The sequence below is a fragment of the Oncorhynchus clarkii genome, chromosome 13, assembly GCF_045791955.1.
Source record: "Oncorhynchus clarkii lewisi isolate Uvic-CL-2024 chromosome 13, UVic_Ocla_1.0, whole genome shotgun sequence".
NCBI lineage: Eukaryota > Metazoa > Chordata > Actinopteri > Salmoniformes > Salmonidae > Oncorhynchus > Oncorhynchus clarkii.
In genome coordinates, this window is record NC_092159.1 from 47,226,177 (window position 1) to 47,239,198 (window position 13,022).

Below are 13,022 nucleotides of genomic sequence, written 5' to 3' on the forward strand. Positions count from 1 at the left end.
AGGTCCTTTGTTGTTGTTCTGGGATTGATTTGCACTTTTCGCACCAAAGTACTCTCATCTCTAGGAGACAGAATGTGTCTCCTTCCTGAGTGGTATGACGGCTGAGCAGGTCCCATGGTGTTAATACCATGGTTTTTACACTACTCAAGGCAACTAAGTTTCTGTCTTCACTAGTTTCCCGCTGATTCACACAATTAGTTTAGTCCATTCCCCAGAGCAGGCCTTAGACACTCTGCTGTGCCTTGTCTAAACCTGGGGAAACATTCCAAGTCTGTTGTTTGTCAGAAGCACCATCTCCAGGATGTAATCACTCTGAGCTACTGAGGCATGTGTGTGTGGGGGGGGGGGGCAGTGAATTCAAGTGGAGAGGCTAATGTCCTGCAAGCTTTTTCAACCTTTAATGATATAAGCTTACTGTTGTTATCTGAACAATAGCAGAAATGGTCAATAAAAATGTTCTGTTCAACCATGTATATAAATGACATACAGTACATGTATAAAGTACAGATACAACTGGTTATGCTTCATATATTCCATGGCAGAAATCGGAGATCTTGAGGCACACAAAAAAATTATCAAAAATAAAAACGTTTGGCTTGGCAGCACTGGATAGAAACGTGCAGTTCCGCCCCATTTATATAAAATGCAAATTGCATCCCTTAGCATGCCTGTCTGTGTTGGACATCAGATACATATTTGGACATCAGATAGTGAATTAGATCTTCAATTTCAGACAATTGGAACAGAACATGAATGGTTTGGAGCATAAAGGATGTGGGGACTGGAATTCAGGCCTTCCTATACAGTACGTTCAAAAAACATTGTGTGTTTATGAAGTGTTTGAATGGTGTGTTTATGAAGTGTTTGAATGGTGTGTTTATGAAGTGTTTGAATGGTGTGTTTATGAAATGTTTGAATGGTGTGTTTATGAAGTGTTTGAATGGTGTGTTTATGGAGTGTTTGAATGGTGTGTTTATGAAGTGTTTGAATGGTGTGTTTATGAAGTGTTTGAATGGTGTGTTTATGAAGTGTTTGAATGGTGTGTTTATGAAGTGTTTGAATGGTGTGTTTATGGAGTGTTTGAATGGTGTGTTTATGAAGTGTTTGAATGGTGTGTTTATGAAGTGTTTGAATGGTGTGTTTATGGAGTGTTTGAATGGTGTGTTTATGAAGTGTTTGAATGGTGTGTTTATGAAGTGTTTGAATGGTGTGTTTATGAAGTGTTTGAATGGTGTGTTTATGAAGTGTTTGAATGGTGTGTTTATGAAGTGTTTGTATGGATTGACAAAGGCTGAGTTTACATGTCTAAATCTAATCAGTAAACGTGTATTTACCTCACATGTTTGAACTGTGTGGTCCTCTCTGTTTATTTTTAATACAGTCTCTCCTTGTTATCCCTAGTGGAATGAAATGTCAGGTGAAACATTCCACATTCTGCTCTTGCTTTTATCACCCTTTTCTAAATAACATTTCAATGTTTTTAATTAAAGCATTTGACTAGTCCGGCCTATCAGTTAATAAGCACTCCAAACAGAAGTTATCTGTTTGCATGGAGGACTATGCACATTCCTTCTGTTTGGTGGAGTGATTTAACTACTCAAATCAAATCAAATCAAATCAAATTTTATTTGTCACATACACATGGTTAGCAGATGTTAATGCGAGTGTAGCGAAATGCTTGTGCTTCTAGTTCCGACAATGCAGTAATAACCAACAAGTAATCTAACTAACAATTCCAAAACTACTGTCTTGTACACAGTGTGAGGGGATAAAGAATATGTACATAAGGATATATGAATGAGTGATGGTACAGAGCAGCATAGGCAGATACAGTAGATTGTATCGAGTACAGTATATACATATGAGATGAGTATGTAAACAAAGTGGCATAGTTAAAGTGGCTAGTGATACATGTATTACATAAGGATACAGTCGATGATATAGAGTACAGTATATACGTATGCATATGAGATGAATAATGTAGGGTAAGAAACAATATATAAGGTAGCATTGTTTAAAGTGGCTAGTGATATATTTACATCATTTCCCATCAATTCCCATTATTAAAGTGGCTGGAGTTGAGTCAGTGTCAGTGTGTTGGCAGCAGCCACTCAATGTTAGTGGTGGCTGTTTAACAGTCTGATAGCCTTGAGATAGAAGCTGTTTTTCAGTCTCTCGGTCCCAGCTTTGATGCACCTGTACTGACCTCGCCTTCTGGATGATAGCGGGGTGAACAAGCAGTGGCTCGGGTGGTTGATGTCCTTGATGATCTTTATGGCCTTCCTGTGACATCGGGTGGTGTAGGTGTCCTGGAGGGCAGGTAGTTTGCCCCCGGTGATGCGTTGTGCAGACCTCACTACCCTCTGGAGAGCCTTACGGTTGAGGGCGGAGCAGTTGCCGTACCAGGCGGTGATACAGCCCGCCAGGATGCTCTCGATTGTGCATCTGTAGAAGTTTGTGAGTGCTTTTGGTGACAAGCCAAATTTCTTCAGCTTCCTGAGGTTGAAGAGGCGCTGCTGCGCCTTCTTCACAATGCTGTCTGTGTGAGTGGACCAATTCAGTTTGTCTGTGATGTGTATGCCGAGGAACTTAAAACTTGCTACCCTCTCCACTACTGTTCCATCGATGTGGATAGGGGGGTGTTCCCTCTGCTGTTTCCTGAAGTCCACAATCATCTCCTTAGTTTTGTTGACGTTGAGTGTGAGGTTATTTTCCTGACACCACACTCCGAGGGCCCTCACCTCAGTCAACTCAGTCAACTCATAATTGTCAAAAAGGTGCATTTTATTGTGTTTTGATTGAGGCAGTAATTAATGAGTGAAAATAACTAGATAAAATACACTGAGTACAAAACATTAGGAACACATTCCTAATATTGAGAAAAACGTGATCTTTAGGCACACCAACAACAACAAAAAATAATTGAAAACGTTTGGCTTGGCAGCACTGAATTGAAATGTGCAGTTCCACCTCATGTACTGCATGTATAACATGCACATTGCATCACTTACCATGCCTGTCTGAGTTGGACATCAGATATATAATTGGACATCAGATAGTTAATTAGATCTTCAATTTCACTATTATCAACCCGCCCCAGCTACTATTACCTAGAATGCATCATGCATTACAAAACAGGTATCTCATAGACAGTGTTACCCAAAACAAAATGTAAGAATGTTTACTATGTTTAACATTGTTTCTGTTTATGACTCATTGCAGGTTTCACTGTAATCCAATTAGCAATGATGATGAAAGATTAAATGTAATGGGGGCAGTTATACAAGGTATCAAGTGAACAATTCATGGAGAACAAGCCAAAAATAGAAGACAAGTCTGGTGTAAACCACACATACTTCAACCCTTTTTGTTGATACAGGATAGAGTGGGCTCTGCATATTGTCTGGCCTCTGACACTGTGTGAAGGAGTGTGTGAGTGAGTGAGTGAGTGAGTGAGTGAGTGAGTGAGTGAGTGAGTGAGTGTGTGAGTGAGTGACAGTAGCCCTAGTCCATGATAATGAAGCCTAAAGAGTTAGTTTGCAAGGATTCCAGGCACATCAAATCAAATGACATTTTATTTGTCACAAACACATGGTTAGCAGATGTTAATGCGAGTGTAGCGAAATTCTTGTGCTTCTTCCGACCATGCTAGTTCCGACCATGCAGTAATATCTAACAAGTAATCTAACCTAACAATTTCACAAAAACGACCTTATACACACAAATGTAAAGGAATGAATAAGAATGTGTACATAAAAAATATATGAATGAGTGATGGCCGAACGGCATAGGCAAGATGCAGTAGATGGTATAGAGGAAAGTATATACATATGAGATGAGTAATGTAGGGTATGTAAACATTATATAAAGTGGCATTGTTTAAAGTGGCTAGTGATACATTTATTACATACATTTTTCCATTATTAAAGTGGCTAGAGTTGAGTCAGTATGTTGGCAGCAGCCACTCAATGTAAGTGATGGCTGTTTAACAGTCTGATGGCCTTGAGATAGAAGCTGTTTTTCAGTCTCTCTGTCCCCGCTTTGATGCACCTGTACTGACCTCACCTTCTGGATGATAGCGGGGTGAACAGGCAATGGCTCGGGTGGTTGTTGTCCTTGAGGATCTTTTTGGCACTTCCTGTGACATCGGGTGGTGTAGGTGTCCTGGAGGGAAGGTAGTTTGCACCCGGTGATGCGTTGTGCAGACCTCACTACCCTCTGGAGAGCCTTATAGTTGTGGGCGGAGCAGTTGCCGTACTAGGCGGTGATACAGCCCGACAGGATGCTCTCGATTGTGCATCTGTAAAAGTTTGTGAGTGTTTTTGGTGACAAGCCAAATTACTTCAGCCTACTGAGGTTGAAGAGGCGCTGCTGCACCTTCTTCACCACGCTGTCTGTGTGGGTGGACCATTTCAGTTTGTCCGTGATGTGTATGCCGAGGAACTTTAAACTTTCCACCCTCTCCACTACTGTCCCGTCGATGTGGATAGGGGGCTGCTCCATTTGCTGTTTCCTGAAGTCCACGATCATCTCCTTTGTTCTGTTGACATTGAGTGTGAGGTTATTTTCCTGACACCACACTTCGAGGGCCCTCACCTCCTCCCTGTAGGCCGTCTCGTCGTTGTTGGTAATCAAGCAAGCCTACCACTGTCGGTCTCGAGCTTAATGACGAGTTTGAAGGGTACTATGGTGTTAAATGCTGAGCTGTAGTCGAAGAACAGCATTCTTGCATAGGTATTCCTCTTGTCCAGATGGGTTAGGGCAGTGTGCAGTGTGATTGCGATTGCGTCGTCTGTGGACCTATTGGGGCGGTAAGCAAATTGGAGTGGGTTTAGGGTGTCAGGTAGGGTGGAGGTGATATGGTCCTTGACTAGTCTCTCAAAGCACTTCATGATGACGGAAGTGAGTGCTATGTTGCGGTAGTCATTTTGCTCAGTTACCTTAGCTTTCTTGGGAACAGGAACAATGGTGGCCCTCTTGAAGCATGTGGGAACAGCAGACTGGGATAAGGATTGATTGAATATGTCCGTAAACACACCAGGCAGCTGGTCTGCGCATGCACTGAGGGCGCGGCTGGGGATGCCGTCTGGGCCTGCAGCCTTGCGAGGGTTAACACGTTTAAATGTTTTACTCGCGTTGGCTGCAGTGAAGGAGAGCCCGCAGGTTTTGGTAGCGGACTGTGTCAGTGGCACTGTATTGTCCTCAATGCGAGCAAAGAAGTTGTTAAGTTTGTCTGGGAGCAAGACATCGTGGTCCGCGACGGGGCTGGTTTTTCTTTTGTAGTCCGTGATTGACTGTAGACCCTGCCACAGAGTCTGCGACTCTACTTTGTCTCTATACTGACGCTTAGCTTGTTTGATTGCCTTGCGGATGGAATAGCTACACTGTTTGTATTCGGTCAAAAGCAGTAGTTCGGGCTTTCAGTTTTGTGCGAATGCTGCCATCAATCCACGGTTTCTGGTTGGGGAATGTTTTAATAGACGCATGTTACATAGCCTATGTGCTTTTGTGAAGAAAGTTTAATTTCGCCATAAATGATCTACCCAATGAAACTGAATAATACAGCATGCAACGTCCATAAAGCAGATAATAATACCCACCTACAGCATGCAACGTCCATAAAGCAGGTAATAATACCCACCTACAGCATGCAACGTCCATAAAGCAGATAATAATACCCACCTACAGCATTCAACGCCCATAAAGCAGATAATAATACCCACCTACAACATGCAACGTCCATAAAGCAGGTAATAATACCCACCTACAACATGCAACGTCCATAAAGCAGGTAATAATACCCACCTACAACATGCAACGTCCATAAAGCAGGTAATAATACCCACCTACAACATGCAACGTCCACGAAGCAGGTAATAATACCCACCTACAACATGCAACGTCCATAAAGCAGGTAATAATATCCCCCTACAACATGAAACGTCCATAAAGCAGGTAATGATACCCACCGACAACATGCAACGTCCATAAAGCAGGTAATAATATCCCCCTACAACATGCAACGTCCATAAATCAGGTAATAATACCCACCTACAGCATGCAATGTTCATAAAGCAGGTGACTAGTCCGGCCTATCAGTTAATAAGCACTCCAAACAGTAGTTATCTATATGCCTGGAGGACTATGCACATTTCTTCTGTTTTGTGAAGGGATGTAACTGCTCAGTCAGCACAGATGTGTCATTTTTATTGTGTTTTGATTGAGGCAGTAATTAATGAATGACTCTACAACGTGTTGAAAGCGTTCCGCAGGGATGCTGGCCCATGTTGACTCCAATGCTTCCCACAGTTGTGTCAAGTTGGCTGGATGGCCTTGGGTGGTGAACCATTCTTGATACACACAGGACAAATTGGTGTGAAAAACACAGCAGGGTTGCATTTGTTGACATACTCAAGGTGTATGTCAGGTGCGCCTGGCACCTACTACAATATCCCGTTCAAAGGCACTTAAATATTTAATCTTGCCCATTCACCCTCTGAATGGTACACATACACAATCCATATCTTGTGTCATTGCTTAAAAATCATTATTTAACCTGTCTCCTCCCCTTCATCTACACTGATTGAAGTGTATTTAACAAGTGACATGAATAAGGGATCATAGCGTTCACCTGGTTTCACCTGGTTTCACCTGGTCAGTCTATGTCATGGAAAGGGCAGGTGTTCCTAATGTTTTGTAAACTCTGCGTTTGGTGTATATAATCATAGATAGGGAATCACTGGTGCAACATCATGTAAGGAAACGCATGTATTCCTTTCACTATTCTGAATTATACAGTGCATTCGTTGTAAAATGTACACATTGGAGAGCATCAAATCCTGTTCAAAAGACTGATCCGCAATGATTTACAGCTTAAATCAATGTATCACAATTTAGTCTGGAATTATTTATATTATGATGAAAAAGAGTTGGTATATTAAAAGAGTTGGTATATTAAAAGAGTTGGTATATTAAAAGAGTTGGTATATTAAAAGAGTTGGTATATTAAAAGAGTTGGTATACTAAGCTTTTTTGAGGCCTTGCTCACAATTCATTCTGTGGCAGCACAAGGACCAAACGATATACTGTATGTGAGGCTCTTGATCATATCTTTGATCATGACACTGGTGGCGAGGGGAGAGAGGCCAGGAAACTGACAGTGAAAATACATTAGAGGAGGAAGTGTCAGAAGTTGAAGACAACACAGAATATGATCCAGGCCAAAGAGACAACCAATGAGGAACAATCCAGTGATGAGGAAGAGGGCCCTGCTGAGGTTGTTATTACAATCCAGTGATGAGGAAGAGGGCCCTGCTGAGGTTGTTTTTACATTCCAGTGATGAGGAAGAGGGCCCTGCTGAGGTTGTTATTACATTCCAGTGATGAGGAAGAGGGCCCTGCTGAGGTTGTTATTACATTCCAGTGATGAGGAAGAGGGCCCTGCTGAGGTTGTTATTACAATCCAGTGATGAGGAAGAGGGCCCTGCTGAGGTTGTTTTTACATTCCAGTGATGAGGAAGAGGGCCCTGCTGAGGTTGTTGTTACATTCCAGTGATGAGGAAGAGGGCCCTGCTGAGGTTGTTTTTACATTCCAGTGATGAGGAAGAGGGCCCTGCTGAGGTTGTTATTACATTTCAGTGATGAGGAAGAGGGCCCTGCTGAGGTTGTTTTTACATTCCGGTCAAAGAATGGGAATTTGTCCTAGTTTTCATCCCCACCTGAGAGGAGAGGTCGACTGAAAATGTTATCAAGATGACCCCAGGGCCAACGAGATACGCCATATCCAGGGTTGATGACATAAAATCCTGCTTCGAACTGTTCCTCACAGAGTCAATCAAAACTATAGTGATAAACATGACCAACTTGGAGGGGAGACGCGTTTACAAAGACAGCTGGAAGGAGGTAGACCAGACAGACGTCCAAGCATACGTGGGTCTCTTGATTTTGGCAAGTGGGTGGAGTGCCTGCGACTCATCTATAACCCAAGTCCAGGCACATGCAACAACCACCATGTCCAACATGTGCATGAGAACACACAGAATGTAACCACCATTGACTGACAGATTGTGAACATTTTAATGTTTTTGTTATTGTTAGTACTACTGTTATTATTACTGTTCTTTAATGTGTTCAGACATTCATTTTGTAATATGGTAAAGTTTTCATGTGTAGTTTTGGGCTTATGTCCTTTCTTTACTAATAAAATCATACCGGTCAGCGCTAGCTGTGCCACCAGAAATTCTGGGTTCGAGCCCAGGCTCTGTCGAAGCCGGCCGCGACCGGGAGACCCATGGGGCGGCGCACAATTGTAGGGGGGGTTCGGCCGGCAGGGATATCCTTGTCTCATCACGCACTAGCGACTCCTGTGGCGGGCCAGGCGCAGTGCACGCTGACCAGGTTGCCAGGTGTACGGTGTTTCCCCCGACACATTGGTGCGGCTGACTTCCAGGTTGGATGTGCATTGTGTCAAGAAGCAGTGCGGCTTGGTTGGGTTGTGTTTCGGAGGACACATGGCTCTCGACCTTCGCCTCTCCCGTGTCCGTACGGGAGTTGCAGCGATGAGACAAGACTGTAACTACTACCAATTGGATACCACGAAATTGCAGAGAAAAAAGGGGTAAAAAAAACAACAACACCATCACAAATCCATTACCACAGGAAAAGTCAACAGACGCCTAGGTTAGTATCTGTGCCTGCCTAATAGTGCATATGCATGTTCTGATTACTTTCGCACGCACGCACGCCCACGCACATACACTACTGCCTTTATCATTTACATATTACATATATATATATATATTAATATATTACTCCTGACCCCTCCTGTCTCAGCCTCCAGTATTTATGCTGCAGTAGTTTATGTGTCGGGGGGCTAGGGTCAGTTTGTTATATCTGGAGTACTTCTCCTGTCCTATTCGGTGTCCTGTGTGAATCTAAGTGTGCGTTCTCTAATTCTCTCCTTCTCTCTTTCTCTCTCTCGGAGGACCTGAGCCCTAGGACCATGCCCCAGGACTACCTGACATGATGACTCCTTGCTGTCCCCAGTCCACCTGACTGTGCTGCTGCTCCAGTTTCAACTTTTCTGCCTTATTATTATTCGACCATGCTGGTCATTTATGAACATTTGAACATCTTGACCATGTTTTGTTATAATCTCCACCCGGCACAGCCAGAAGAGGACTGGCCACCCCACATAGCCTGGTTCCTCTCTAGGTTTCTTCCTAGGTTTTGACCTTTCTAGGGAGTTTTTCCTAGCCGCCGTGCTTCTACACCTGCATTGCTTGCTGTTTGGGGTTTTAGGCTGGGTTTATGTACAGCACTTTGAGATATCAGCCGATGTACGAAGGGCTATATAAAATAAATTTTGAATAATGAGAATGCCAAAAGGAAAGGCCCATGATACTAATATTGTAAATATATAATATTTACATACACTGGAAGTTCTACTATGTCTGACAAGGTACAAATCTGTCGTTCTGCCCCTGAGCAAGGCAGTTAACCCACTGTTCCCCGGGCCCCGAAGACGTGGATGTTGATTAAGGCAGCCCCCCGCACCTCTCTGATTCAGAGGGGTTGGGTTAAATGCGGTAAGACACATGTCAGTTTAAGGCATTCAGTTGAACAACTGACTAGGTATCCCCCTTTCCCTTTCTATAGAGTGCTGAACTGGTATGAGAAACCCCCAGTTGTTATCACTATTTCTGCAGCCTATACTAGGACAGCTCTTAATTCCAAAACCACTTGTGTACATTGCAGTAGGATATTGCTTTCATCTGGGGTTTTCCTTTGGTAATGGCCATTTTGAGTTACTGAGTGAAATGAAATACTTGATGTGCATTATTAATGTATTTGTACCCTGGTGCAGTGTTGTGGTTCCATAAATGAGAAGTGAACCAGGATCCACTTTAATACCACTAATGAGTTGGTAAAGCGGGGTCAAAAATTGGATTCCCTTCGTATTTTGATTTGCTTTACCTCCATTTTACTCCTCACACATACGTACAAGTGCACAGTATTGTCAAATTAGTACTACATTTATTTGATTGAACACCAATTCAGGTACTTTATTTCTGGACAGTGTTGGAAGGGAATCCAATTTTCCTGGGAATGTAATAACAATAGTAATGTATGGGTGTCTGGGTTTGAGAGCGGCAGAGTTCAATATTGCATTTTTCCTCCTTCTAAAGCAAGCCATTACCACCTTACAAATGGTTCATTTCCAGCCCAGTGATAACTTTGCCCTTTTCCAAGATTACCAGCAGATAACCTGCCTCTCTTCTACAGCAGCCATCAGGTAAAATATTGCTTTGTTTGGACAGAATGCTTTTTCCTCTTTTATGTGTGTTTCCCATTCTCTGAGAATAAGATCTCTTCACAAATACACAAAATGCACTTTAGCACAGACAGTTCTGCTGCTACTGTATTGCATTGGGTTTGTCTTACGTCTCATAATTTAATTCTTTATTGTAACATCTAGAAATCCCTTTGGATCAATTGCAGTCATTCAACACTGTATCGTGCATCAGAACATTATTATTTTCCCAAAGATAACAACCTAGAGGTTTCCTTGGTGATCACGGACATTACATGGTAATAGACAGGCTGCACATATTCAATATTACAAAATGACTAAGGACAACATATTAGAAGATAGCCCAAAATAATACATCAATATGTCACAACTTTCTCAATGATCACAGTCATCACACAGGTCCCAGTATAGACATAGATTACATTACGACAAGGTGTGATTTCCCTGCCTCTCAGATCACTGACTGGACGGACCGATGACAGAATCACAGAATATCACATATCTACACAGAAACCTGTTTTAACACATTGAACTGCAGTGGAAATCTGTCAAATCATCAAAGAAAACTAAATACAAATTGTTACCACTTGAAACAGAACTGCAAAATAGTGTTATTGATAACTGTGGGCTGACTTCCTTTTATAAAAGTTCACATTGTTACTAATAGCCTACAGTTCAATTGCCTACTGAATACTAGTACAAAGTCCCTGTATTCACAGTTCCTTCATTAGAGCATGATAGGATAGGATTAATAGGATGAAGTTGAATGTCCCTGTAGGGAAAAGTGTCTTATAAACACAGTACTGCTGTGTACAAAATAGATACTGTACACACTCAGCATTTCTACATACATTGCACGTTAACCCTGTCATATACATTGGGAGCATGACTGTCTGATGGGGGCACCACTTCCCACTGAGCTGAGAGAGAGCCCAGATTCATGGAACTAGGGCTGAGGGATGAGGCTCGGCTAGGGCTCCTGACTCAGTGCACAGCCACAGTGACAGGCAGCATGTTGTGTACTGGTAGGTCTCTGGAGGACTGAGACTGATGATTACACTCTGGGGCCAGTCTCAGACTCACACTACCGTCAGCCATGACAGAGTTCAACCTGAAGACCCGATTGTTCGGCCGGATGGCCACAATGAACTGCCTCTTAAAGGTCTCACTCAGCAAAATGTAGAGGTATGGGTTGACGCAGCTGTTAGCGTAACCCATGCTGATGGCAATGTTGTAGACATAGAGGAAGGCAAAGCTGGGCCTCTGAACCCCCAGGTGGGCCAGCTGCAGGATGTAGTACGGAGCCCAGCAGATGAAGAAGGCCAGGCATATAGCCACAGCCATACGGGTCACCTTACGTGTACGTACTCTCAAGCTGCGCTGGGGCAGGGGGGCCACTGTGACAGACATGTTCTGAAGGATCTTGAAGAACACCACGCAGATGATGACCAGAGGCAGGGCGAAGGCCATCACAAACTGGTAGAGGGTAAACCAGTAGGTGTCAGTGGCTTGATTGGGCAACAGGAGGGCACAGCCCACTGAGCCGTCCCCTCGGGGCATAAGGCCAGCATACATCCACACGGGAGTGATGGAGACCAGGGAGAGCACCCACACCAGACCCACCGCAGCCCCCGCCACGCAGGGTGTGCGCACATGGTTGAAGCGGATGGGATGGACCGTGGCCAGGTAGCGGTCCAGAGTCATGACGGTGAGGATGTAGGTGCTCACTATCTGGCTGTTGGAGTCCAAGGCGGTTATGACCGTGCACATGATGTCACCAAAGCACCAGGAACCGTTGCCCAGGAGCTGGTGGATGAGGAAGGGCATGCCCAGGAGGAAGAGGAGGTCCACTAAAGACAAGCTGAAGATGAAGATGTCCGGCACTGTCTGCTGGGCTCGGAACTTGGTCTTCTTCATAATGGTGTAGATGACAATGCAGTTGCCAATAATCCCAAAGAAACAGATGACACCGAAAATGCTGGGCATTAGGACGTTGTGGTAGGGCACATCATTTTCTGTAAGTATGACAGGAAAATTACATTCTGTCTCATGTTGCAGTGTCATTCAGACAGGTGTTCGCTTGCATACAGTAAGTCTTGATTTTTACTAACAGTATATTGTCACTCCTGGCTGCTACATCACAAAGATCAGAGACTCCAAACTAATCCTCAGAGATGGGAGCTGCCAACTCATGTGGTGCTAATATTCATTGCTAATTATAAACTGGGTGGTTCAAGCCCTGAATGCAGTTGTATATCAGATGGTATCCTAGGGGAATGACAGAACATGTATTTTTGCTGTTTTAATTACGTTGGTAACCAGTTTAAAATAGCAATAAGGCACCTTGGGGGTTTGTAGTATTTGGCCATATACCACATCTCGGGCCTTGTTGTTTATTTAAACCACGCGTTTACATTTAATAATAATAATTAATAATTTCATTCAAATGTAAAGTAAAAGTCATAGGACTAAATTCCCAGGATAACATTGAATTAATTAACATTGATTTTACATTATAACATTCATGTATGAAATCAGGAAAATCACAGGCTACCTACCTGCTGGACTTTCAGGTGAGTTATATGAGGGGAGAGACGTCTGAGACCAGTTCTCATTCGATACATTTTCGAAGTCCATTTCGAAGTTAGACTAAGCTCAACAAATGGATGGGCTCTAAATGAAAAATGATGTGAAAACAGGCAAATAACGT

General features: G+C 43.2%; 1 protein-coding gene across 1 annotated transcript; it reads right to left on the minus strand.

Annotated features, from left to right (window-relative positions):
- Positions 1-11,296: 11,296 nt before the first annotated feature.
- On the minus strand, positions 11,297-12,949 carry LOC139423995 (melanin-concentrating hormone receptor 1b). The gene is made up of 2 exons (XM_071175669.1): positions 12,871-12,949; positions 11,297-12,327 (listed from the first exon to the last, which is right to left on the minus strand). Exons 1-2 carry the CDS (start codon positions 12,947-12,949, stop codon positions 11,297-11,299), a joined length of 1,110 nt encoding a protein of 369 aa, XP_071031770.1.
- Between the last annotated feature and the right edge of the window lie 73 nt (positions 12,950-13,022).

What these genes read in the sequence shown, in the direction of transcription:
- LOC139423995 (XM_071175669.1), bottom strand. Translation starts at nt 12,949, where the DNA reads ATGGACTTCGAAAATGTATCGAATGAGAACTGGTCTCAGACGTCTCTC. An exon ending in CTCACCTGAAAGTCCAGCAG is followed by an intron (nt 12,328 to 12,870) that starts GTAGGTAGCCTG and finishes TCATACTTACAG; the next exon opens with AAAATGATGTGCCCTACCAC.